At 44.2% G+C, this 26505-nt stretch overlaps 1 protein-coding gene across 3 annotated transcripts; it reads left to right on the top strand.

Moving 5' to 3' along the window:
• Window positions 1–129: 129 nt before the first annotated feature.
• On the top strand, window positions 130–20992 carry LOC110257597 (uncharacterized). Of its 3 annotated transcripts, none has more exons than XM_085005944.1 (4): window positions 130–241; window positions 4656–4774; window positions 11975–12125; window positions 20705–20972. In XM_085005944.1, the coding sequence occupies exons 2-4, from the start codon at window positions 4674–4676 to the stop codon at window positions 20846–20848; spliced, it is 396 nt and encodes a 131-aa protein (XP_084862070.1). In that variant the 5' UTR covers window positions 130–241; window positions 4656–4673; the 3' UTR covers window positions 20849–20972. The 3 variants fall into 3 exon arrangements, with proteins under 3 accessions (XP_084862070.1, XP_084862069.1, XP_020934716.2); XM_085005943.1 differs by having other exon boundaries at window positions 192–657; window positions 20705–20992; XM_021079057.2 differs by lacking the exon at window positions 130–241 and having other exon boundaries at window positions 4610–4774.
• Window positions 20993–26505: the final 5513 nt, after the last annotated feature.

The following is a 26505-nucleotide window of genomic DNA, read 5'->3' as shown; positions in this document are numbered from 1 at the left end:
TCCGGGATGCTTAAAGTAAAGCCTCGCGCTTCCCCTGCAAAGTTTGCTCGCGCTGCGCTACTGCTCGGCCTTTTGTCCCGCCCCGCGGCTCGGGCGATGTCTCCCCGCCTCCGGCCGGTGGCTCTCAGGGCGCCGTCTACCGAACCCCCGCAGCCGGAGCTTGGACTGAAGACCCGCCCGCTGCGGGCCCTGCGCAGAAGTGGGGGCGGGCCGGTACGGTTCTAGCAGCCGCAGGTGCTGGGTAAGAAACTCCTGGGGACCCGCGCCGCGCGGCTTCTGGGTTCCCAAGGGGAAAACTTGGGATTCCCTTCGCCTCTAGTCGATGATAGCCAGCCAGGCTCGACGTGCGAGGTCCAGCGGCCCTCCCCAGGAGCTACCGCCCAGGCACCCCGCGCCTGCCGGGGCGAAGGAGAGAGGGAGCCCCTTGCCGCCCGGCGCCTGGAGAGCTGCGGCCGCCCGGCCTTGTGTTGGTGAGAAAGTTCCATCTAGAGGCTGCCGCGCGCAACTGCAGCCGGCGCCCCAGGCCTGACCTGCTGTCTGGCCGCGGGGTGAGCCAGAGAGCAAGTGCTGCCTGTCCCTACTGCCCAGACCACGTGGGAACACACTAGGGGCAACGGGGGGCAGCCAGCAGGAGATGAGGAAGATGCCCAGTCCAAGGTAGGCCCTCTCCCCCCATTCGACATCTCTGCAATGAATTTCAACTTTCCAAGCCTCATAAAACTCATAAGCATCACGACGGGTATCTTCCGTTATTCTGTGCATTCTAATTTTCGCACCAGCTCTGCGAGGTGATCAAAATTAAGTCCATTCTCCAGGTGCGGAAGAAACTGAGGCTTAGAGACACAGCTGGAAAGCCTATGGAAAGTCTGGAAAGTCCTAGAGCCAGAAATCAGAGCTTCCTGGCTTGCAAGCTCCATACACACTTCCTCCCTGGGGCTGTTGCTTTTCCCAAGGCTGGGATTAGGGTTCCAAGTTTTCTCTTTCCTAAAGCCTCCCTCGCCCTTTTGTCACTTAGAAAAACCTACAGATTTCCAGCCCAGGAGACCTCTTCCCCTTTCATTTCCATCTCTTCCCATTCCCTTCCCTTCCCTCTCCCATCATCGTATAAGAGGCTATTCGACGGTAGCCACAACCACCTGAAGGAGGATGGAGAGTTTGCAGACATAAAATAGGCTGGGTCCCCTCACCTCAGGTTTCTGTGTAGGATCCTCAGTTCACTGTGAATGCACAGCACAGCCTTGAAGGGAGTGAGCAGCAGGCAGTGCAGCTTGGGGCAGGGAGGGTACAGGAAAAGAAGCCCTTCACAATCCAGAGATGGGGCTGGGAGGGCTCATCCGTCCCAGAGTCGCATATGAAACTCGGGGGACTTTCCTCCTAGCTGGAAGGGCTCCCTCTTCCCCTAGAGGTATGAAGCTGAGCAGCCTGATTTCAACAGTGGACAGGCCCACCTCACACGGCAGCCTGGTCACATCTGGCTCAGCAGAGGGATGCAGGTGTCCCCACCCCTCTCTAAACCCCTCACTACTTGCGCTTGAACATTGGGGGTGGGGAGACGGCCATGAAGGCGAGGGCAGGCAGGGCAAGGGTGAAGGTACCCCTCAAGGCAGAGCTCCGGCCTGCACCGTGGCCTTCAGGGTCTGCTAGCAGCCAGCTGTGGGTCCAGCAGGGTTGTCCCCCAGGCCAGCGTGGGGGGCAGCACCCTGGCACTCTGGTGGGCCCATCTCAGTCAGGAGGACAGCACAGCCAGTTGTGGTTCTGGAGGCCCGACAAGGCTGAGGGAGCTGCCCAGGGGACAAATGCCCAGCGAGCCTGCTCTTCTCCTTCCCCTGTTGATCACTACCTGCCAATGTCTGGTGTCTGACACACGCACGGCAGGCTTCTCTGGTGCAGCCCTCTGAGACATGCGCAGAGGTGATCTGCCCTAGGGAAAGAATAGTTCTGCTGTTGGGTTTTGCATCATTTTTAACCCTTGAAAGTCAGAACAGGGCCATCGTCTCCCAGAATCTGACCAGTAGGGAATAGATTTTTTTCTACATACCCTGGAGGGTTTCCAGTGGCTTTATCTCATGGCCCCTGAGCTAGTGACAAGCCCAGACACAGGTTAGAATCCACCCAGACTGACAGCCACTCAATGGCACAGGAAGAAAGACGGTCTCCACAAATCACTGGCAACTACTCACTATGGAATCGCATCAGTAACACTCATGTGAAAGAGGCTCTAGGCAGTCCAGCCCCTAGTCGTCAAGCTCAAAGCCCACAGTTCTGCTTGCCCTTTGCTGCAGCCTGTGGCAGGGACGGTTCCAGAGTCAGCCGCCTGGTCTCGCCTTGGGCCACCACACCGCAATGTGAAATGTGTCTTTGGAAAGTGTCTGACTTCATCATTTATCCCACCCTAAATATTTATGCAAACGAAATCTATTTCCTGGTGGTTAATCCTCCAAGAAAATTTGCCTGTAATCTCCTCATTTTCCATTGATTTAAAACGTGAAAAACTGCCCATGTGTTAGAAAATACAAAAAACAATGCCATATGTTTGGGGTCCATTTAACTCAAGCTGTGATATGTATTTCACACATGGAGATTTATGCCACAATTCCTGCTTTGGGGTAATCACTGAGACTCGGAACCTTTGCAGGCTACTCACCCAGGAGGAATATTGACAGCACGACGCTCCCACATGGAGCAGAGCTGACAGGGGAAAGTGGGAATAGAATTTGTTTCTTTTGGAAACGCAGACAGTATTTTTTTTTTTTTTTTTTTTTCTTGGCTAGACCATCTGCAAGTGGTGGCGAGTATACCATGTGGGTTTTGCTCAGTTTATGAAAGTACCGGCTACTGGAAGCAAGAACAAACATGCAGGACTGACAGGGCCAGTGAGGTTCAGACAGCATGTGCACCCCGCGCCCCCACCGTCAGCTGCCCCCTGTGCACAGAAGCCATGGGAGGGCTCTCCCAAGAGGGTGTCTATGGTGCAGTAACGCATGCATCCTTGCTGGCTTTATTTGGGAGCCTCAGAAGCACAACCTGGGATAAGGATTCAAGGGCAGGTAGTTTATTGGAGGCGAAGGAAGACCCAGGAGACCAATGGGCAAGTGAGCCAAGAAAAAGTGCATTATCAAGACAGCAGCCCAGGAGTTCCCGTCGTGGCGCAGTGGTTAACGAATCCGACTGGGAACCATGAGGTTGCGGGTTCGGTCCCTGCCCTTGCTCAGTGGGTTAACGATCCGGCGTTGCCATGAGCTGTGGTGTAGGTTGCAGACGCGGCTCGGATCCCGCGTTGCTGTGGCTCTGGCGTAGGCCAGTGGCTACAGCTCCGATTCAACCCCTAGCCTGGGAACCTCCATATGCCGCGGAAGCGGCCCAAGAAATAGCAACAACAACAACAACAAAAAAGACAAAAAGACAAAAAAAAAAAAAAAAAAAGACAGCAGCCCAGCGGCCCCTGCTGAGCCTGGGGATCTGCATGTTCCGGGCGGTTCTGATGTCACTACAATGAGAAACCCACTGCTTGCAGAAAATCATTCTCCTCACAGCTGATCAGCAGGCAGGGCATCTAAATATATAAAACCTTACTTGGGAGTTCTCTTGTGGCACAGGGGGTTGAGGATCCGGTGTGGTCACACTGCTGTGGCACAGGTTTGATCCCTGGCCTGGGAACTTTCACATGCCATAGGAGCAGCCAAAAATAAAAATAAAAACTTAAAGAAATACTTACTTGCAAAGCCTAAAGAGGTAGACCTGAGGAATCAGGAATCCAGGGAGGGGAGGCCCATGCTGCCTGTGTCTGTGGCCACAGAAGTGCCGTGTTTTTTCAACTCTTTTTAAACCGAGGAAGTTGCATCCCAGTGTTTTCTGAGAGGAAAAAAAGAAGCTGGGTTCCATCCATTCCTAACTTTGTGATGTCATCTTGAACTTTTACCATTTCTGCACCTATTCTTTTATTTTAATGATTTTTATTTTTTATAGTTCATTTATAGTATTCTGTCAATTTTCTACTGTACAGCAGTGACCCAGTCACACATATATACATATTCTTTTTCTCGCATTATCCTCCATCACGTTCTATCACAAGTGACTAGGTATAGTTCCCTGTGCTCAATTTCTGTTTTTTGGGTTTTTGGGTTGTTTTGTTTTGTTTTGTTTTTTGTCTTTTTAGAGCCACACCCACAGCATATGGAGGTTCCCAGGCTAGGGATCTAATCGGAGCTAAAGCTTCCGGCCTACGCCACAGCCACAGCAGCGCCAGATCCGAGCCAAGTCTGCAACCTACACCACAGCTCTTGGCAATGCCAGATCCTTAACCCAATGAGTGAGGCCAGGGATTAAACCTGCAACCTCATGGTTCCTAGTTGGATTCGTTTCCACTGCACCCCAGCAGGAACTCCTCAATTTCTTATCTTAACATGGGTGTGGCAAAAACAGGTACCTGTCCAACCAAGAGTCTTGCTCTCCTACGGACAGTGTATATTGTCACTGGACAGGGTGCCCTCCAGCGACACACACAGAGGGACTGCATTCCCCTACCCTCCTTGCATCTAGGATCTAAGAGGGGTCATGTATCTACTTCTTGTAAAATGAATAGAAATGATGCAGGTCACTTCTGGGCCAAGGAAATTACGAAGAAAATGCTTCCTTACCCTCTCTTTTTCTTGCAGCTGCAAGCAGAGATCTCCATGGTCCTAGGATTAGCAGCTCCAGAGGCAAGGACCCTAGGATTTCTCGCCAAGCTAAGGAATGCTGCCCACATACCAGAATATCAGCACCAAATTGTTTGGTGAGTGAGAAACTTTTATGTTTTGTCACTGAAATTTGAAGATTCAGTTGTTACAGCACCTAGTTGTTATTCAAATCAAGTGGTGTTGGAGGAGATTAGCAAGAGGACGTGACCACAAGCAATCAGAGGTCACTCGCCCCCTCCCCTGTCCTTGGAATGTAGCAGCTGTTCCAAGGATGGAGCCACAAGAGAGGAAGGTGCTGTTGAGCCTGTTGGACTGAATATGTAACAACCCAGTTAAGGCCTCTCGATAAGCTTTTCAAATTCTGGCCAAGAAATGCAGAGAATTACCTGTCTTGCAGCTGCCTAACACAAGCCTCGTATGCCCCCTTGCTCATTAAACCTGCCTCCTGCTAATCTGGAGGGGTCCGCCTCTATCTTCTGTCTCTCCTTGCCCTCCATGTACAGAGGAGTTTCTGATCTCACCCCGGGAGCTCCCAAGGTTGCCAGCCAGCAAGTGGATATGCTAACGTCCAGCTCCACTCACCCAGGAGACACAGCGGGGGGCCTTCCTGCTTCTTTAAGATCCACTTGAGGTCAAGCCGAGCGTGGCCCCATTCCCTTCCTCAGCAGTGCTTAGGCACCCAGAGGCACAGGGCCATGTTCACGACCTTCCCAAGCCCCATCCTCGCTACCCCCTGACTTGGCCTGGCCTGGGAGAAGGAAAGGCTCACCAAAGCAGCTCCTTGACCGCACTGCGGTGCTGGCCTCCTCCCAAAACAGCCACTCACGGAGACATCTTCAGGCCAAGGGGACTGAATCAATGAGAAAGCAATGGTTTTTCATTGCCTCTTATATAACTTCCTCCAAGCATCATAACATAGTCTTGTGAACCACCTGGGAAAGGGAAACCCTGCTTCCTGGCACTGAGACGCACTCATGACTTCCTCTCTACCCATCCTTCCCAGACCAGCACAGTCCTTCCTGTCTGAAAAACCTTCACAAACTTCTAGAGAGAGCATCCCAACTTCACCCACGCAATTCAGCCTCGGCTTGTTTATATTCTCGTTCTTCCTCTCTTATGGCACATCCGTCAGCCTGGCTCTCTTGTCTTATGGTGGAGTAAGCAGACTTCATTTGGGTCCCTGGGAATATAGTAAGTGATCAGGGGTTACTTGACTGTTAAGCTTGGAAAGATGGAAATTGCCAAACCACCATCTCCACCACCACCGCCTCCATCACCGCCACCTCCACCACCGCCACCTCCACCACCACCACCTCCACCCTTCACACATGCAATTTAGCTCCTTCTGAGGCTAAAAGGTGACACTAAAAAAAGCTTAATAGGAGTTCCCATCGTGGCGCAGCGGAAATGAATCCGACTAGGAACCATGAGGTTGTGGATTCGATCCATGGCCTCCGATCAGTGGGTTAAGGATCCAGCATTGCCATGAGCTGTGGTGTAGGTTGCAGACGCGGCTCAGATCCCACATTGCTGTGGCTCTGGTGCAGGCCAGCAGCTGTAGCTCTGATTAGACCCCTAGCCTGGGAACCTCCATATGCCATGGATGCGGCCCTAAAAGGACAAAAGACAAAAAAAAAAAAAAAAAAAAAGAAAAGAAAAGAAAACGCTTAATATATACCATATTTTTTAAATCACTTTGTAAAATTTGCTGGATTTAACTCAATTCCTAATATAATGATTCAGGTATTTCAGCTCCTTAGGTTTAAAAATTATTTGAACTTTATTCTTCAATTATTCACTAGATTTTTAATCTGAATCTCAGAAATCTGTGTTCTTATAAGAAAAACACTTAAACCAATGTTTGGCAGAGTTCGCTGGTGGTGCACTGGGTTAAGGATTCTGGTATTGTCACTGCTGTGGCTTGGATTGCTGCTATGGCACGGGGTCAATCCCTGGCCAGGGAACACCTACATTCATGGCTGTGGGCAAAAAAAAACTTGACAAATAGAAAGAATATCAATGTTAGCTATTAGTTGCTATTTTCCAAAAAACTATTTGTATTACATTTCATATGGGTTTAAAATCACAACAAAAACTTCTCGAATTAATACTGATGTAAGAAATGAGCTTTCCTTTCATGAAACTTCCAGGGAGAGGATGTTCTGGCTTGTTTTGCTGCTTGTCATCAACTGACCAACTAGTAATAAGCAGACAAAAGTATATAGATGGGCATGAACTCAACAATGCGTCCAGATAAACTATTCGATTCTTTCCAGGGTTAATAATCAAATAACTCGTGATGACCTACTTGGTCCAGGGAACTAAATGAAATGACAGCCACTACATCATAAAGCAATACAACCCAGTCTGACAGATGTGTAATAATACAGAGAAAATGCAGAAAAATAACTAACCAACAGCTAAATTATACGGAATAGGGTGCTCTAGGAGTTTGGGAAGGTTTTGAGAAGATAGGACCAAAACTGGTCTAAGGACACACAAAGAGGGAATAATGATTATATTCTAGTGCTTGTAGTAAACACAGCTTTCCCTCCCCAGGTAATTCAAAAGAATAATCTCATTAAAATACTATTTTCTAGGTGCAAAATGTGGCTCTTGTCATGAGCCCCACCTAGGTGTACTGAGATACCAAAAGGACCTCTTTAAACTAAGAGTGAACTTAGAAGGTAGTGTTCTAGGTATTTGTGGCTGTAGAACAAATTACCCCCAAAACTAACAGCTTTAAACAGCACACACAGGTTATCTCACAATTTCTACTGGTCAGGAATCCAAGCCTGGTTCACCTAAGTCTCCAACTCGGGTTCTTTCACAAGGCTGCCGTCAAAGAGTTGGCTGGGGTCTCAGCCTTCTCAGGACTTGCCTGGCAGGATCTGCTTCCAAGCTTACTGAGTGGTTGCTGGTGGAATTGAGCCCTTGCAAGATGCTGGACGGAGAGCTGTAGTCCCTTGCTGGCTGTTACTAGATCCTTGCCCCATCAGCTTCTCTATAAGGCAGGCAGCAGCATGGCAGCTGACTTCCTCAGAGGGAACAAGTAAGAGAGAACAAGGGAGGGTGCAGCCAGATGGAAGTCAGTCTTCTATAACCTTATCTTAGAAGTGACTTCCCATCACATCTGTCATATTCATCAGAAGTGAGTCACTAGGTCCAGCTCCATTCAAGGACAAGGTGAAGCTTGTACCAGGGCATGAACTCCAGGAAGCAGGGCTCTTTGGTGGTCATCTTAGAAGTCTGCCTCCTACTTGGTGGGGCCGTGACTGTTGCTTTGGAGAGCCTAATATGGGAGGTGAGAGGTCGGGGGTTGTGGAGCTCTAAGCATGCGTGTCTGTAGCTTATCAGGCACTCAGAGCAGTTGTTAAGCAAGGAAAAGCATCTACCGTTTATAAAACACTCTTCAGCTGACAGTCTTAATATATTGCTGCATTTAAAGGGGAATATAAGTCTGTGAGGTAGAGAAACAGCAGTGGGCAGGGGTTCCACTGCTTTTTAACAACTTTTTTCTAAATGGAAGCATTGTTGCTTTACAATATTATATAAGCTACAGGTGTACAAAGAGTGATTCACAATTTTAAAGGTTATACTCTATTTATAGGTATTATAAAACATTGGCTCTATTCCCCATATGGTACAATACATCCTTGTAGCTTATTTTATACATAAGTTTGTACCTCCTAATCTCCTACCCCTATTGCCCCTTGCCCCTCCTCCTTTCCTCTCCCCACTGGTAACCACAGGTTTGTTCTCTATATCTGTTTATCTGCTTCTTTTTTTGTTATATTCACTACCATATGACACAGAAATTCCACTTTGGGGTATATATCTGAAAAAAAAAACAGTAATTTGAAAAGATACACACACCCCAGTGTTCCTAGAAGCTTTAGTTAAAATAGCCAAGATATGAAAGCAACCTAAATATCCATCAACAGATGAATGGATATGTGTACGTACAATGGAATACTACTCAGCCGTAAAAAAGAATGAAGTCTTGACATTTGCAGCAACGTGCACGGACTTGGAGGGCAATGCGCTAAGTGAAATCAGTCAGGCAGAGAAAGACAAATGATGTATGATATCACTTATGTGTGGACTCTAAAAAAATACAACAAACAATGAATATAATTGAAAAAAAAGCTGACTCACAAACTTCAAGAACAAACTAGTACTTAACATCTTTAATTTTATTATTTTACTTTTGGTTTGTTTTTTGTTTTGTTTTTTGCTGTTGTTGTATTTTTGTCTTTTCAGGGCTGTACTCACAGCATATGGAGGTTCCCAGCCTAGGGGTCTAACTGGAGCTGTAGCCGCCGGCGTATGCCAGAGCCACAGCAATGCCAGATTTGAGCCACATCTGAGACCTACACCACAGCTCAGGGCAACACCGGAACCTTAATCCACTGAGGGAGGCCAGGGATCGAACCCACAACCTCCTGGTTCCTAGTCGGATTCACTAACCACTGAGCCACGATGGGAACTCCTATTATTTTATGCTGGGAGCTGAGTTTCAAGAATGGAATCCACCTGATGACAAAGTCCAGGGGACTCTGAAGAAAGGGCTGCAAAACAACAGGCTTGCCAGACCCCAGAAACTAGAGGACATTATGCCTGAGGATACATACCTTTAAGTTTCTGCTCTTTTGTAAACAATCTGTGCTTTGTTTACTGTACCTAACTCCCTGTCCCTTACCTCAAGAAAGGAATTTATTAACTTTTATTATCTTTGCCTGCTAAACCTCCAACTTACCTCCGGGAGAATAGCTCCCCACTGTCTACATTCAAATGGGTCTCTGATTTGACTTCTGTTTTTCACAAGATCTTAGATAATATTGGTATGCATTATTTAGCTAAAGCTGTTTTAAGTTTTTAGTAAGTAAATAAGTAAATTTTAGGAGTTATAGGTAGTTATTGATAATTATTGATTTATTGAATTAAGTATTTTAAGTATAGAAATCTATTAACAATAAAGTTAAAAGTAAAATAGTTGTTAGGTTTATAATCAGATGATTGTTCTAAGAAAACAATATATTTGCAATTTTTGCAACGGTCATGTGTGGCTGATGAGATTCCTAGTTCCTGCTGGATTGCTCTTTTATGGTGTTCAATTCTATTTTATGCTTTTAGACTGTACTTTACCCAAATCATGTGTTTTTGTTTGTTTTTTTTTTTTTTTGTCTTTTTGCTATTTCTTTGGGCCACTCTCGAGGCATATGGAGGTTCCCAGGCTAGGGGTCTAATCGGAGCTGTAGCCACTGGCCTACGCCAGAGCCACAGCAACGCGGGATCCGAGCCTCGTCTGCAACCTACACCACAGCTCACGGCAACGCCAGATCGTTAACCCACTGAGCAAGGGCAGGGACCGAACCCGCAACCTCATGGTTCCTAGTCAGATTCGTTAACCACTGCGCCACGACGGGAACTCCAAATCATGTGCTTTTTAATCTTAAAAGTTTATCTATGTTTTTTGGAAAATTTTGAGATCTTGATCTTCCATTGCTTATGTCAGTTTTAGCCTTTTCCCCTATGTAATTCGCTGTTGTCCACCAATAAATTAGAGACTGCTTGAGCACTCCTCGAGAGTGTCTGCGTCTCCATTCTTCTTCCTGCACCTGCCGCCCCTCCTCTTCGGGACCTCCCCTGACCCCCGGGCGGGCAGGACCCCGGCAATTTTGCTTTTGGCTGGTTACCCAGTACTCTAAAGGATTTCTCCTGCCTGTACCTGACAGCAGTCTGATTTTCCCCTTTTCCTCTTTCGTCTTCCACATTCAGATATTTAGTGGTGACTTTGTTGGAAGGTAGAAAAATGAAAATGATGCTCATTGTCTGGAAGCACTATTGCGCTTCTTCATTTTTTTTTTTTCTTCTCCATTTCAAGCTAAGAGAAAGGAGGAAGAGAGGCAGAAAAGGAGTCAAAGAAGGACGGTGGAAAGGAGAGAGGAAGGAAAACGAAGGTTCCAGGAAAGACTCCAACCACCTGAGGTTGTATTGCCTTAAATGATGAGTGAGGGAGGAATTCCCAGCTCAGTCTTTGAGATGGAGAACCCGAATCCCAGAGGATGTCCAGGGGAAAGCTGTGGGTACAGTTTTCTGAGTAGGAAAGGAAGCGGTGAAGGAAGCAAGTGTGTAGACTGGTGTGAACACTCCAGGTTGCAGGTGGGGTTGGGGGACCCCACGGCTGTGGAAAGTGGTGAGACGTGGCAGCGGAGGGTACCGTGCCCAGAGGAGTCGCTGGTGGGAAGGGCCAGGTACAGAGAAAGAGACGTAAAAAGTGAGACCTTAAACAAGAGATGGAGAAGAAGTCAGCTTTCTTTAAGGATTTGGGAATGGTTGCTCAGAACTGGAAGGGGTGTTTAAACAGGCCCAGGGAGGGTCCCATCCCTAACTCCTGGACCTGCTCCCCTCTCTCTCCCTCCTTCTCTGGCCTGCTCTGCCTTTGTCCCCATGCTACCCTTTCTCCTTCTTATCTTTCTTTTTCCCTTTCAGTCCTTACTTCCTAAGTGACCTTATTGCAGAACAGGAGGATATTTCTTAGATGTTATTCTTCCAGGATAGAATTTCCTGTTTCCTGTTCTATGTTTAAAACATTCAGAGATGATTATTTATTTAAAATTTGTGTTTTAACTTCGTTGTTTTTAATTTCTGTGACCCTCAATAGATTTTTTTTTCCCTTCTCTGACCCTTGATAGAAAAAAGTCTTCATGTCCCTACTTTGAACTATAATGGCTGGATTGAGTCTCTATATGTCGTCCTTGGCTATAACACAGCACACGTTTTAGTAAATTCTTCCTTGATGAAAAGGTCCTTTCTTTAAAGTCCAAGGGTTCCAATTGGAAATTAGCATGACCTGTCCAAATTAAAAATCTCTGGAGTTCCCGCTGTGACACGGGGGTTAAGAATCTGACTGCAGCCGTGCCAGTGGTGAAAGATTTGATCCCTGGCCAGGGAACTTGCCTATGCCATGGATGCAGCCAAAAAATAAAGGAATAAATAAAATGAAAACAGACATCCCTAAAAAAAAAAAAAAGCTCTGCGTATGACCTGGGGATTGAGGATTTCTTACCACAGAAAGTCGATACAAAGAGAGACTTAAGGTTAAACTGGTGTCAGTAATCAACATTGCAAATATACTGCTACCTCCTGACAAAGAACAGTAAAGAGTTTTATTGGCAGCAAATGGGGGGGGAAGGATGATAAGCAACAACAAACCTTGAAAGAAATAAAAAAAAGCCTAGTTCTCAAAAACCTAAAATTAAACTTTTACCTCAATTCTGATACTATTTTAGCAGCATGTGCAGGGCCTCCAGCTGCTACATCCTGAAGTGTGATCCTGTCGCTGTCACAGTTGAAGGAAGACTGTGTCCCAGCAGTGCCTTGACTAAGAGGCCTCTCTCAGAGATACGAGGGTGGCATCGGATGGCGCTCCAGCTACCACAAGTAAGGAGGGGTCTCACCACACCAGGCTAGGCCAGAACATCCCCTCGAGTCTGCAGACATTTCGGACATAACCCCGTATCCCACCATAAAGATATTTAGAGAGTTCGCTGTGCTCAAGTGCAAAATAATCAGGTGAGGATTTTGCACAGTCCCTAAGAAATAGACAATTCTCGTAGGTGGGGAATGGACCTGACTTGCCAGATGCCACCAAAACTCTAATCAGACTTACAATCTAGAAGGCTGATTCCCCGCCCCCCACAATGAGCTGCCTTGGACACCAGTTAAATAGTCATTCCTCAAAGGATGTTTCCCTTACAACCTCCCTCCACCCCCCCTCCAAAACCATTACCCACATTCATAAAGAGATTGCCTCCCCCTAACCCTTGACTATTATCTCAGCACAAGAAGAAATCTATGCTAAAAATAGAAATTACCATGTTTCCTAAGTGGCTCCCTAAACAGCAGGGAGCCTGAGTCCACTCTCAATGCTCCCGGCCAATCTGTTGGTCAATAAAATTTACTTGACGTCTCAGCTCTCCGCCTTCCTGGGTGTGGAGAAAAGAGAACTTTCCTGCACTGTTGGTGGGAATGTAAGCTGGTACAACCACTATGGAGAACAGAATGGAGGTATCTCAGAAAACTAAATATAAAACTACCATATGATCTAGCAGTGCCACTCATGGGCATATATCCAGACAAAACTTGCATTCAGAAAGCTACATGCACCCCTATGTTCATCACAGTGCTGTTCACAACAGCCAAGACATGGAAACAACCTAAATGTCCATCCACAGATGAATGGATTAAGAAGATGTGGTACATATATATACAGTGGAATACTACTCAGCCATAAAAAAAGAATGAAATAATGCCATTTGCAGCTACATGGATGCAACTAGAGATTCTCATACTAAGTCAGTCAGAAAGAGAAAGACAAATACCATATGATACCACTTATATGCAGAATCTAACATATGGCAAAAAATGATCCTATCTACAAAACAGAGACAGACCATGGCCATGGAGAGCAGACTTGTGGTTGCCAGTGGGGATGGAGTGGGATGGCCAGGGAGTTTGGGGTTGGTGGATGCAAACTTTATATTTGGAATGGATGGGCAGTGGGGTCCTACTGTATGGCACAGGGAACTGTGTGTGACTGGGTCATTTTGCTAAACAACAGAAATTGAAGAAACATTGTAAATCAACTATAATTTAAAAACAAAGAAACACAACAACAAAAAGTAGGAAATATATATATATATATATAGGAGAGAAAAATGGGGAAGGAAAGGAAAAATAAAGGACCAATGCAAGAAGCAGTCTAGACAGTAAGAAAGTGATGAAGGTAAAAACCTGAACATATCACAGTGTCAGAAAACCATCTCAGACTTGGAAATAGGCAAGAAGAGATTGCTGGGAACACTTTCAGTATAGTGCTGGACTTGGCTTTTTACTGTCTAGGCCCGTTCCCAACTCTGCAGAACAGAGGTTAACTTCTAGATGTTTGTTTGTGGACTAGATAACCAGTGAGGTTATAGTTTATGGCTCAGTTGGATATCAACCAATTTTGCATCTATCCTCTCACTCTTCTTTTCTTCTTTTTTTGGCTGCCCCCATGACATAAGGAGTTCCTGAGCCAGCGGGTCAGACCCTTTAACCCACTGAGTTGGCCCAGGGATTGAACCTGCCACCTGGGGCTAGAGAGACACCACAGACCCCACTGCACCACAGCAGGAGCTCCTATTCCCTCGCCCTTGTCTGAGTACTACCTATAAACACATAGCTACTCAAACGTTCTTTGAACCAGTTTTAACATCACATAGGTTCCCTCATTAATGAAGGATTTCATAAAATCTTTGATGAATGTTTATTTTGTATTTTTGTGAAAGTCATGATTTTCTTCTTACAAAAATTACCAAAGATCTTCATGACACATCATTAGGGAAACAGGAGGTGACTAAGGAGCTAGAACCCATCACCTGGCTATCAGGCTCCATAATATACCCAGCCGCTTGGCTAGTCTGGTTTCCCGTCTGAGAGAGTTTCGTTATTACCATCCAGTGCTATCAAAGAAGTGATAAGTTACATAGATATAACTTTATATACTCCATTTAATGACCAAAGTCAGTATTTATTCATCCATTCCACAATATTGTATGTCTATATTATAGATTCTCTATACTAGGAAAAATGGGAAAATGCCCTTTTTGAAAATTCAATTATTTTCAAATAATAGGGCCATGAAAAGACACTTTAGAGTTTTTTACCAACTTTTTTAAAAAAGAAATTTAATGGAGTTCCCTTCGTGGCTCAGTGGTTAACGAATCCAACTAGGAATGATGAGGTTGCAGGTTCCATCCCTAGCCTTGCTCAGTGGGTTAAGGATCCAGTGTTGCTGTGAACTGTGGTGTAGGTTGCAGACGTGGCTCAGATCTGGCTTTGCTGTGGCTGTGGCATAAGCCAGCAGCTGTAGCTTCACTTCGACCCCTAGCCTGGGAAACTCCACATGCCTTGAGTTGTGACCCTAAAAAAGACACACACACACAAAAAAAAAAAAAAAGAAAGAAAGAAAGAAAGAAAGAAAGAAAGAAAGAAAGAAAGAAAGAAAGAAAGAAAGAAAGAAAGAAAGAAAGAAAGAAAGAAATTTCATGGTTCTCTTTCTGTCTGAAGGGGATTCTATACCCACAGTAGAAATATGGCTTAGAGGGGCAAATGCTGTTCTAAGACTGAAAGGAGAAATAGTTTCAAAACCCAAGCTAATTGCTAGTATTTGAAAATATCAAGAAAATGGGAACAATGAAAACTTGGGGTAAGTCTTAGAAAAATGTAGCAGCTGAAGTGGTTGGATTGACATCTACACAACGCAGGCATTGCTCCCTCATTCCTGAGTAGTTAAATGAGCTGGGATAACCCACAGAGACTGGTTCGGTTGGTTAGAATGCTGTGTGATGAGATCATGATGGCAGGTTCTCTTGCTAGGTAAGTTAGTTAGCTGCACTCAATTCTCTAGCTGAAAACTCTCCGATATCTCCAGTTAGCCACAGGGACATGGGGCTGTGTGAATTAAGGAGTCCCTAAGTAAGAGGACTGGGTTTGGTCTAGATTCTACCACTTACAGGCTCAAGGACCTTAGATGAAGTCACGGTCTGCCCCGATCCTCCGGATCATCTGCAAGTTGAGGTCTCTTATGAAGCCCTAGGTTGTCATTATTACTATGATTGATTTAGACAGGTTGCTGATAAAATTAGAGATCAGAAAGTAGCTTGCTAAAATGTAGCAATAAGATCAATTGTTAATATGTTTTAAGAAGCGATGTTATAATAGAAGTTTTGTATAACTGATGAGGGGACAAAAACAATGGTCACCCAAATAACAGATACAACTTCAGCTCAGAAGAATGAAGAGTACCCCAAATAGAGAGAGTCAGGACTTATTTAGACAAAGATATTCCTAAACTGGAGAAAGCTCACACAGCAATTAACATTAACCCGAATCGAATATCATTTTAGCAACACTATTTAACGCTGTGCTCGGCAACAGCTGCCGTACCATCAAAGAGCAGACTCGTCCAACCATCCCGGGGAGGTGGTCCTGCCAGGACAGTTGGGTAAACTGGGGTTCCTATTTGTTGATGAAGCACCCCATGAATTCAGCTTGATTTCATCAAGCCCAAGACAAGTTGAGCTTCCTGAAGATACAAATGCAATGGCATGACTTTTTTAAAATGAGGATCTCACCCTGAGCTAAAGTGTGTAATTCTAAAAGCTGCCACACATAAGTTTCTACCTGAGGCAGGTACCAGCCAGATCCTCACCTGCAATGAGAGTGCATGTGTGGGACTTCAAGCAGAATTTCCCTGTGAAGAGGGAAATACTATTAATAAACTTGTTGATGAGGCTAATTTTTTTTTTTTTTGCTTTTTAGGGCCGCGCCTATGACACATGGAAGTTTCCAGGCTAGGGGTCCAATCGGAGCTGTAGTCACCAGTCTACACCACAGCCACAGCAATGCAAGGTCCAAGCCCTGTCTGTGGCCTACACCACAGCTGACAGCAGCACCAGATCCTTAACCCACTGATCAAGGCCAGGGATCTAACCCACATCCTCACGGATACTAGTCAGGTTCATTTCTGTTGAGCCTCAGTGGGAATTCCCAATGAGGCTTTATTTTAATCAGCCTTTGTTGAGGTGCAGCTCACAGCTATATGGTAACAACAAAGAGATTTCAAGAAAAAAGTATTTGTCTACAATAGATTTTGATTCAATGCCTCAGCCTCTACAGACCATTCGTAAGTCATGGAACTTGGGAGAGCAGCCTAGGGATATAGATGCTTAAGATCTTTAGGAGTCCCCGTTGTGGCTCAGTGACAATGGCGACTAGTTGTCATGAGGAGGTTCCATCCCTAGCCTCGCTCAGTGGGTTAAGGATCTAATGTTGCCATGATCTGTGGTGTAAGTCACGGATCTGGCATTGCTGTGGCTGTGGTGCAGGCCGGCAGCCACAGCTCCAATCTAACTTAGCCTGGGAACTTCCATGTGCCGCAGGGGTGGCCCTAAAAAAAAAAAACAAAAAAACATTTAAACTTAACAACAGTAGTAAGAATAATTGGTACAGGGAGTTCCCGTCGTGGCTCAGTGGTTAACGAATCCAACTAGGAACCATGAGGTTGCGGGTTCAATCCCTGGCCTTTCTCAGTGGGTCAAGGATCCAGTGTTACCGTGAGCTGTGCTGTAGGTTGCAGACGCGGCTCGGATCCCACGTTGCTGTGGCTCCTGGCGTAGACCAGCGGCTACAGCTCCAATTGAACCCCTAGCCTGGGAACCTCCATATGCCAAGGGAGCGGCCCAAGAAATGGCAAAAAGACAAAAAAAAAATTAAAAAAATAAAAATTAAAAAAAAAGAATAATTGGTACATTCACGAAAGGCTGAAGAGCACTTGCATTTCACATCAATGAGTATTTTCAAAAGGCATTTTGCACCCAAGAGTTGTGCATTTCACTCTCCACCTCTGTGAGCAGCTTTGGATCCCTAACCAGCCAAATGGCAAAAGCTCTGTAAGAGGGCAACGGGTAAGCCCATGTGAACGTCTTAATAAGACAGAATCCATCATTATTTTAGAGGAAAGTGGCTGAGATATTCAGTATCTTAGGAACTTGACAAGTCTCTATGAAGTTATTTTTTTCACTTATAAACCTTAGGGACAGATTTCTGCCTGTGACCTTTGGGTCCAAACCACAGAAGAGTTTGTTGAGAATACAGATTTGGGTCTAGGGATATACAAAACCAGTGCTTCTGGGGTGGAGCCTAGGAATCTGCATTTTAAAAATATACTCCCCAGGAAATTTCTCAGCACACTCAAGTTTGAAAGACACTATCTTAAGAGATGTTGGGTGAATAGGCACCTAAAATAAAACCCAAACTGAGCAGCATACTGCTCACGGCAGATCCTCTCTGACCTACATCTGCTTATCCTTTCTCCCTTCCTCTCTAGGTTTTATTTCACATGTAAATTCAAGAATGTCACCATGTGGCTTTCTGGCACCATCCCCTCTCTCTCAGATGCCCAACCTCACCCCACCCCCTAAATGACACAATCGTCAACAGGTTTGGAAACATCTGGCAAAGGCAAAAGGGTGTCCTTTTCCCATTTTATTTTTTCCATGAAAGCCATGTCATGGAGTATCACGTAGTTCAAAGAAATTTTACTACTAGAACTTCATGGTACATTTTAAAAATCCCAGCAGCAAGAGTATGAACTCTGCATATTTTATTTCATTCCTAATGTCTTTATTGAGAGTTAATTTTTCTTTACAGGCCATTCTATCTGCTAATCGTGCCTGAAGAAAGTGTAACGGTGCAATAAGGCAAAATGTGTCCCATGGAACGATGAATAAATGCCAGGCTGTTGAATGGGGACCTTGGCACCACCTTTGGTTTGCTGTTCCATGACAACTGCACATGAAATTTATGGGTGCTTTTACTGCTAAAATGTCCTACCCCAAAAGACAAAACTGCACTCTGTTAACATGTTTATCTAATAAGAAATGAGATCAACCAATTATTACCCTGTGATAGTTCCTTTTTTTTTGATTCATTCTGGAAAATGGAATTAAGCCAGGTCAAATCTTCTGATTGAACAGACAAACTAATAAACTTCCTTCTCAATCTCCCTTCTAATTGTAATGTAATCTAAACACCGGCACTCACTAACTGTCCAGTCATTTTTCTTAGAATGCATCAATATTCAAATTGAACAGAAATCCTTTGAGATGGAAAATAAGGATGTTTAAATGTATTCCTCTCCCAATATTCTCAATAAAGGCAGGACTCTGTAGCCAGTGTGTCTGGGTTTGAAACCCAGCTCTGTACCCACCAGCTATATGATCCAAGGCAAGTTACCTAACCCCATGACTCAGTTTCATTGTCAGTGAAGTGGGGCTAGCAGCAAGGATGCTAAGAGGATAAAATGAATTAATAAATGAAAGCATCTAGAGCAGTGCCTGACATGTTATGATAAGATGATGAAGAAATAGAAAAAAATATTAAAAATCGAATTACTCTTAAGACCTACTCTAAAAGAAAAAAATGATGGGGGAGGACAAACAAGAAAATTACTACCTCAATCATTATTTTACCAGCTACCTTTTTTTTTCCTTTTACTGCCACATCTGTGGCATATGGAAGTTCCCAAGCAGGCTTACACCACAGACACAGCAACACCAATTTGGATCCGAGATCTACACCACAGCCTGCAGCAATGCCTGATCCTCAACCCACTGAGTGAGGCCATAAGGATCAAACCCACATCCTCATGGACACTATGTCAGATTCTCAACCCACTGAGCCACAAGGGGAACTCCTTACCAGCTTCTTTTATAGTTCACCTGATCTCACAGAATCTCTCCCAATCCTTCTATTTGGGAGACCACGCCCTTCCCCTGCAAAGGCAGCATCCATGCAAGTGATTCTGGATAGGAGGCCAAAATTTCCTTTCTTCCTTTTTGACATTCTCTCTGATTTAGGGTGGCAGGGAGAATACCTCGGGCTTGCCTCTGTAAGAGGAAACTTAATGCAATCCTTCTGAGTGTTATCTGTGGTATTTATGGGGCTACACAGAAGCAGTAAACCCTGCGGGTGTGAAAAATAGAATCTAGAATCCGGAAATGGTTTTACAGGTCCACAGCCCTCTGGCAGCCTGATGAAAGGCTACTCCTGCCGTCCCCAGGGGTTGGGGGTCAGTGACGAAGTGAACCAAAGTCAGAGGGCTGTGTGCACCACATACACACACACACACACACTCACCCCTGGAAATACACACACAGTGATCACTCATCCCAGATGGTTTGTCCACCCCTTGCCCTGCTAGAGATCCCATACGTACTCCCTCTGCCTGGCACAGTCTGGTCCAGCTCACAAGTTCCTTCCTCAGAAAGATCTTCTGTGAACAAACTAAGGCCCAGAACAGTGGCTGGCACATGACAGGCATCTAAAATGTAGTTACACACAGATGAAAGAATGATCTGATTCTTCACAAAGCCAAAAAAAAAAAAAAAATAGTCTTTATCACCTTTTTTTTGAGGGGAGGAAATAGGTAACACAGTTTAAAATTCAAGTAACACAAAAGGATTTACAGTGAAAAGTATTCTGCATCCTTAACCCCCATTCATCCTGTTCTTGTCCCAGAAGAAACATATGTTATCAATTTCTTGTGTATCCACAGAGATATCTGCATCTGCCGACCAGTAAGGGTATATATAGTCTGCTCTCCCACCCCCAGTCCCACCTCAGTCGTGACTATTTTAGACAGTCTTCTGTTGTCTCAGCTTTGCGTTTTGCCTATTTTTAAAACCTAGTATAGTTGAACACACGGAATCACCAAATCAAAGAATAACTGAGTTCTTTTAAGTTTAAAGCTCCTCTGGTGGTTTTTTGGGGTTTGTTTGTTTGTTTGTTTGTTTGCTTTTTAGGGCTGCACCCCTGGCATGTGGAGGTTCCCAGGCTAGGGCCTGAATCAGAGCTGTAGCTGCCGACCTACACCACAGCCACAGCAACGTGGGATCCAAACCACATCTGCGACCTACACCACAGCTCACGGCAACGCCGGATGCTTAACCCACTGAGCAAGGCCAGGGATTGAACCTGCAACCTCGTGGTTCCTAGTTGATTTTGTTTCTGATGTGCCATGATGGGAACTCCATCTCTGGTGTTTTTTAAAGAGGTTTTTGTTTATGAAAAATTATTTTGCAACCCACTTCTCAGAAAAGTCTTGGTTGCATAAAGCAAACAAATATAAAATCTGCAGATAGGTGTATGAGCAATTAACCTTTCTTTGGTTTGGATATTTTAGAGAAAGGCTCAGAAACACATCTCTGTTGGGCTGAGGGGTATTTTTATATTTAGCAGCAATGTGAAAGTGAATTTTAAGCACAGAAGTCTTCTTGTAACAATTAACCACTTTTAACCTTTGGGTGTTCTCTGGAACTACTGACATGGGTTAAAAATCGCAATGCCCTGTATGATTCAGATCTAATTACACTGTTTGGGCCTCTAATGCCAATATTCCTTTATTTTTTCTACAGGAAGCGCTGGCTGCTCCCTCTCCTCCTTCCCAGAACACTGACTTCTCCAGTTCTCCCAGTGGCATACCAACTTCTACCCTTTCTCTATCCCATTTTCAGATTTCCAGTTCTTACAAAATTTCTTTGAGGCTCACCCAAGCTTAAAGCTGATGAACCACAGAACAGGTTGGAACCAGAGCTGTGTCTTAAAAATAGGAATCATTTCTAAATTAATTGACTTGAAGTCAATACTTTCCCACCATGAAGCCTATTACATAAATGAATAAAACTATAGAGTAATGAATTAAAGCTAATTTTGCATTTTGGACCATTTGCCATATTTGACTCACAAATTTCACATTTAAATAAAGGAAGTTGGGGTTGAAATAGAAAACCATTATAGGGAGAAAAAAGAAAAAATACTTAATAGAAATTTAATTATCAACAGTAAGTATATTTCTCTTAAAAGGAAAATAAATTACTTTTGACAAGAGTGTTCAAACAAGTGACTTATGACAATACTAGTTATGCATTAAAATATGAGTGGGTTTTTTTTTTTTTTTGGCTCAGACAATTAGTCATTTGCCTTGAAAAACTTGGGGTTTTTTTTTCCAGCTGAACTGAATAGTATTCTTTGCACTTTGTCTCCTATTGCAGGGAGCCTACATTTCAGACAAACTGGGTAAAAGAATCAGAATATGTAACAGTAGAGGTTTTTTTATTCAATATTTTATATTATAGAAGCCATATATATATTAGTCAAATACAAATATATATGTGTGTGTGTATATTTTTAAAATAGAAACTGCAGAAAGCAAACCAATGCTTGACAACATTTCCTTGGCTGGAAGACATATGCAGAATAAACAGTGATTCTCAAGTAGAGGTTCACCCCTGGGGCTGTTGGAACTTCGGAAAAAAGCAAGAGGCAGATGCAAATTTTTTTAATCATCTGTGGGCAAAAATTTTAAAGGGTTGCGAAACACTGGTTTATGTGGGATATTGAGGGTAAGTGAGCATCAGGGCTGTTGGGGCTAGAGAAGGGACCAGTCTCTGGTCCCTGTCATGAGCTCACCACTGTAATTCCAACAGCCAACATTCTGACTGTCACTGGGCTACATGGCTTGGCACCATCTCATTTAACCCTCCCCTGACTCTCAATATGCACACTATTAATATCATTTTATAGACTAAAGAATGGATGCTTTGAGGGCGCAAATAATTTACCCAAGGTCACACGGGGAGTGAACTTAAAGCCAAGATTTGTAGGAGTTCCCATCGTGGCTCAGTGGTTAGTGAATCCGACTAGGAACCATGAGGTTGTGGGTTCGATCCCTGGCTTTGCTCAGTGGGTTAAGGATCTGGCATTGCCATGAGCTGTGGTGTGGGTTGCAGACGTGGCTCGGATCCCTCGTTGCTGTGGCTGTGGCGTAGGTCAGTGGCTACAGCTCCGATTAGACCCCTAGCCTGGGAACCTCCATATGCCACGGGAGCAGCCCAAGAAAAGCCAAAAAAACAAAACAAACAAACAGAAAAAGCCAAGATTTGTAAAAAGACATCCAGGCTCTTAATCATCTTACTCTAATCTACTGTACCAGAAAAGGTGGATTTTTGCTTCTTATTAAAACGTTCCCATTAGTATTGTTGCTATATTTGTCTATAATTACTTTATACAGTCTCTTCTCATTTACTAAGAGCTATATTCCAAAATTATTTGGATATTTAGCAAAAACTAGTAGTCATGGATTATATTGGGATTCAAATTGTCCAATTACTGGCTCTCTACAAATTTGTTCTGTTGTGAGGTGTACAATGAAAGTTCTTTTGTCTAATAGGAAAGTAATACTGACTAATCATTATTGAGTATGATGTGCTAGGTACTGTTCTGAGAGCTTAAAATTTATTAATTGAAATTGATTTAATCTTCATAAAACCCTATGAAGCAGGTGCTATTATTATCCAATTTATGGATGAGAAAACTGGAAACATGTTTTTGGAAGACCTATGAAAATAGGTAATACCTAAAAAGATACCAATAAAACCCTATAAAATAAAAATAAATGCTTGATAAAATGTCTAGCATATATACCATTACATAGGTTCTATTAATTATTGAATCTAATTATTTATTGACTCTGTATTATATCTGAAAACCACTTGTAGGATGGATTTTTCTCACTTGCAGGAATCCCTGGGTATGTCATGGAGCTTGCTAAGACATCACTGGCAACTTTAAACCAAGTGAGTTATTTGTAGCCAAATAACTCAAAAAAAAACAAAATTATAAAAATTTCTCAGAAAAACAAATAGAAAAAGTGAAAGATAAAGATGTTGAGATGTTTCTCAAAGAAAAGGAAAGGCCCATGAAGGACCCATAACTACCACAGTTGGTGATGTGACAAATTAAGGAACCTAGAAGAGCTAAGGACTTTACATTCACCTTGTTCAAGTTCACTCTAAGATCTACCAAAGACCCAGGAAACAAGACTCGAAGGCCGATGACCCTACTCGGCTCCCTGCTGGCTGTGTGACCCTGGGCAAAGCTCTCTGCAGCCCTATTCCTCGTCATCAAACAAGGCTGTTGAAAAGGTCAAACAAGACGGCATCCTAGAAAGTGCTCTGCCAACTATACTTTTCTGTAGACGTTGCGATACAGCCGTGAAGTCCAGTGATACCATTTTTCTCTTATTAAAAGGACAACTAAAATTCTAAGATACTTTTAGAAGAAATTTTGTTTTCTTACCATTTAGTAAGTGCAATAATCCAACAAAATGCTGTCAAGTCAATACCTGCCCTTGGGAATCTTTCTATAAATAGCTAAGAATAATTAGCCTTCGATCTTCCATAAATGAGCGTTTCTTCAATGCCAGATAAGTTCTTCAACATACTCTGAGATATTGTTTGTACCTGCCAGATCTCATCAAGGGGTTTTGAACACTGTGGTAGCCACCTGCCACTGGGGAAGTGGCTGTCAAAGACCTAAAGGTCATGGTCTGCTCTGTTTTTCTCAAAAGCCCAAGTTCAGGAGCTGCCTGTTGGGCTGCTCTGGACTATGTGATCCTCAGAGATGCCCTCGTCACTCAAGGCCTGGGTCTGAGCACAAGAGACACAGACCTTCTTTCCTCAGGTCTAGTGAGGAAATGGCACAATCCGCCAGCCATAGACCTTCCCTGGTTTCCCTCGGCTTCAAAAATGTAAGGCATCCAAAGCAAGGGGCACCTGCAAGCCCATCCTAACACAAAGGTCCAGGAGGTAAAATAAGGTGAAGCAGAGAGAGAGGAGGAGGAGGAAATCCAGTGCCTCTCCATCTATGTGCCTGTTAATTTTGACAGGAATCTCACCTGGCTGAGTGGAAGTTCCAACACTGAGTGCAGCCCAAACCCCAACTCTCCCTTCTCTTAATTAAAGTCTCCCCACCCTAATACCTGATTCTGCCATTCACAGGCATTATGCATTCTGTTTTCCACCTGGGAGAGACTGGGGATGATGAGAAAAGAGGAGAATTAAGAAAAGAGGGCTTCCTGTCATGGCTCAGCAGTCACGAAACTGACTAGTATCCTTGAGGATGCAGGTGCAATCCTGGGCCTTGCTTAGTGAGTTAAGGATCTGGCTGTGGTGCAGGTTGGCAGCTGCAGCTCTGATTCGACCCCTAGCCTAGGAACTTCCATATGCTGAGGGTGCGGCCCTAAAAAAGACAAAAAAGTAGAAGAAGAGAAAAAAGAAAGAAGCAAAAGGTAAGGTGTCGGTTCTATCACTGCTTCCTGCTCTTCCTCCCCAGGGTCTGGGGGAAAAAACGGCCAGAAACTGGTCGGAGAGTTCAAGAAAGAGCTGGTGCGGCTTCAGACCAGCAGAGCTGCCACCTGGCTCCAGGGGCCAGATGCTGAGCTGGGGGGGCCATTCTCCCAGCCCCTGTAAGAAGGCAGGAGGACCTGAACCCCAGAGGCAGTGGGAACATCCGGGAGATGGAATAGAGAAGATGCGAATGGAAGGTGCCGTGACCACTACCAGCTTAGTCTGAAGACATGCATATAACCCCAGAAATAACACAAGTGACCTTGAGAAGACACCAGAGTCAGCGGGGGGTGGGAGCAGGAGGAGTGGGGGTGCCTCCAGCTACAATAGCTTATCCCCAATGACAAACGTAGCCTGAGACATCTCAGGTACATTGATGAGATTACTCCTCTCACAAATCACTATCTGTATCTTACATTCCTGACCCACATCACAGCTCCCTTCCTCTTCTGCACCTGGAGGGAGGAAGCCTTCTGCTCCCACTGGAGATTATGTGTGGCTCCACGAAACCCTCTCCTGTATGTGACAGAAAAATCAATTCAGCTAGGTTAGCTCTTCATCAGAAATTCAAATCAGGGCAACAAGCTAATAAAGTTTCTCTCTTCCTTCCTTTCTTTCTTTTTTCTTTTTACAGCTGCACCTGCGGCACATGGACTTTCCTGGGCCAGGGGTTGAATCGGAGGTGCAGCTGCCGGCCTATGCCACAGTCACAGCCACAAGCATGCAGGATCATTAACCTGTTGAGCCAGGCCAGGGATGGAACCCATATCCTCACAGAGCCACAAGGGGAACTCCAAGTTTTTTATCTTTCTAATGAGCCAAAGAGGGTAGAAATTAGGCGCAAAGACTAACCCATCTCATCCAACTCTGGCTCCCAGTGTGAGCACCGTAACAAGGACTCTAAACCTGCCTTCTAGCATAGCACGCCTTTGGAAAGAAGCCCCGGTACAGATGCTCCAAGGAACCTAATTAGCTGCCCTAGTGATCTTCTTAAGCTTGAAACATCTCATTCCTTCTTTCCAGGGCTGAAATTGTTATGAATCACTGCTTCTATATTTAAATGTCTGATTTTCTTATGATAGTCAAACATAAACATCACTGCTTTTAGCTTCTCACAGATTTAGAAAAGCAGAGATAAATACCTAAAATTTGTGGCTGTGTTAGATACAATATCCTTTCACAAAATCTTGAATATCAAATTACTTGCAAAAAGATACCTCTTCCGTTTGCATGGCAGGGAGTGGGAGGAACTCTTATTTGGTACTGATGTCAAGTTTTCATGGAACAAAAACTGAAATTGGAGAGACAATCACTCAAGTAAAAGAAGACAATACTGTCCACATGTCACCTGAATCACTGTTCCTTTTATTTCTTTTTCTACTTCTCTCTCTCGCTCTTTTTTTTTTTTTTTTTTTTGAAAGGGTAAGAAATGAAAAAATGCAAGTTAACTTAAGCAATTTTTTTTAAAAAGGCTCTTATCTGATCCCAATTCCTATCCACCTTTGTCCGTGACCCAAACCTTTCTAGGGGAAACTGTTGCAAGTGATAACAGAAAGAGGTTAACGGGGCAAAAAAAAGGAGAGAATACGGGAAGGCTGTCTTCCAAGAATCTCAGAAGGCACTAAACATTCAGGGAAAGGATTCAGACCCTTAAATGAAATGGCAGGATGGAACCCCAGGTTTCTGCTCAAACCCCAATTAAGATGCTCACTCATATTAATATGTTATTTAATGGGCCTCTGTCTGCTATTTGAAATCCTTTTACCAGAATTTCTCTTTCTGGTTTTATAGATTCTAATTAATGTTTTCACCTTGACTCCTCAATGTGAGACAGCACCAGAAAATTTAAAAACTCAGAAATAATAGAAATTGGTACTCTGTTTAGTCATTTCGTCTAAGTCCTGCACTTGGTCCATTTGGTTCAGTTTTAAAGTTGCAAGTAGTAGCCACATGTGATGCTTTGGTGGGTATTGGGTGTAGGCTATTTCACAGAACAAAAGAAAGTGGCTATCTGAAGCCACTTTGAAGTA

The sequence above is a fragment of the Sus scrofa genome, chromosome 18, assembly GCF_054392235.1.
Source record: "Sus scrofa isolate SSC_HxYL_T2T_F1_AM1 chromosome 18, Sscrofa_HxYL_maternal_Yorkshire_Landrace_v2.0, whole genome shotgun sequence".
Taxonomy (NCBI): Eukaryota; Metazoa; Chordata; class Mammalia; order Artiodactyla; family Suidae; genus Sus; species Sus scrofa.
Note: the sequence above shows the minus strand (reverse complement) of the source record. Positions and strands in the feature narration are given on the sequence as shown.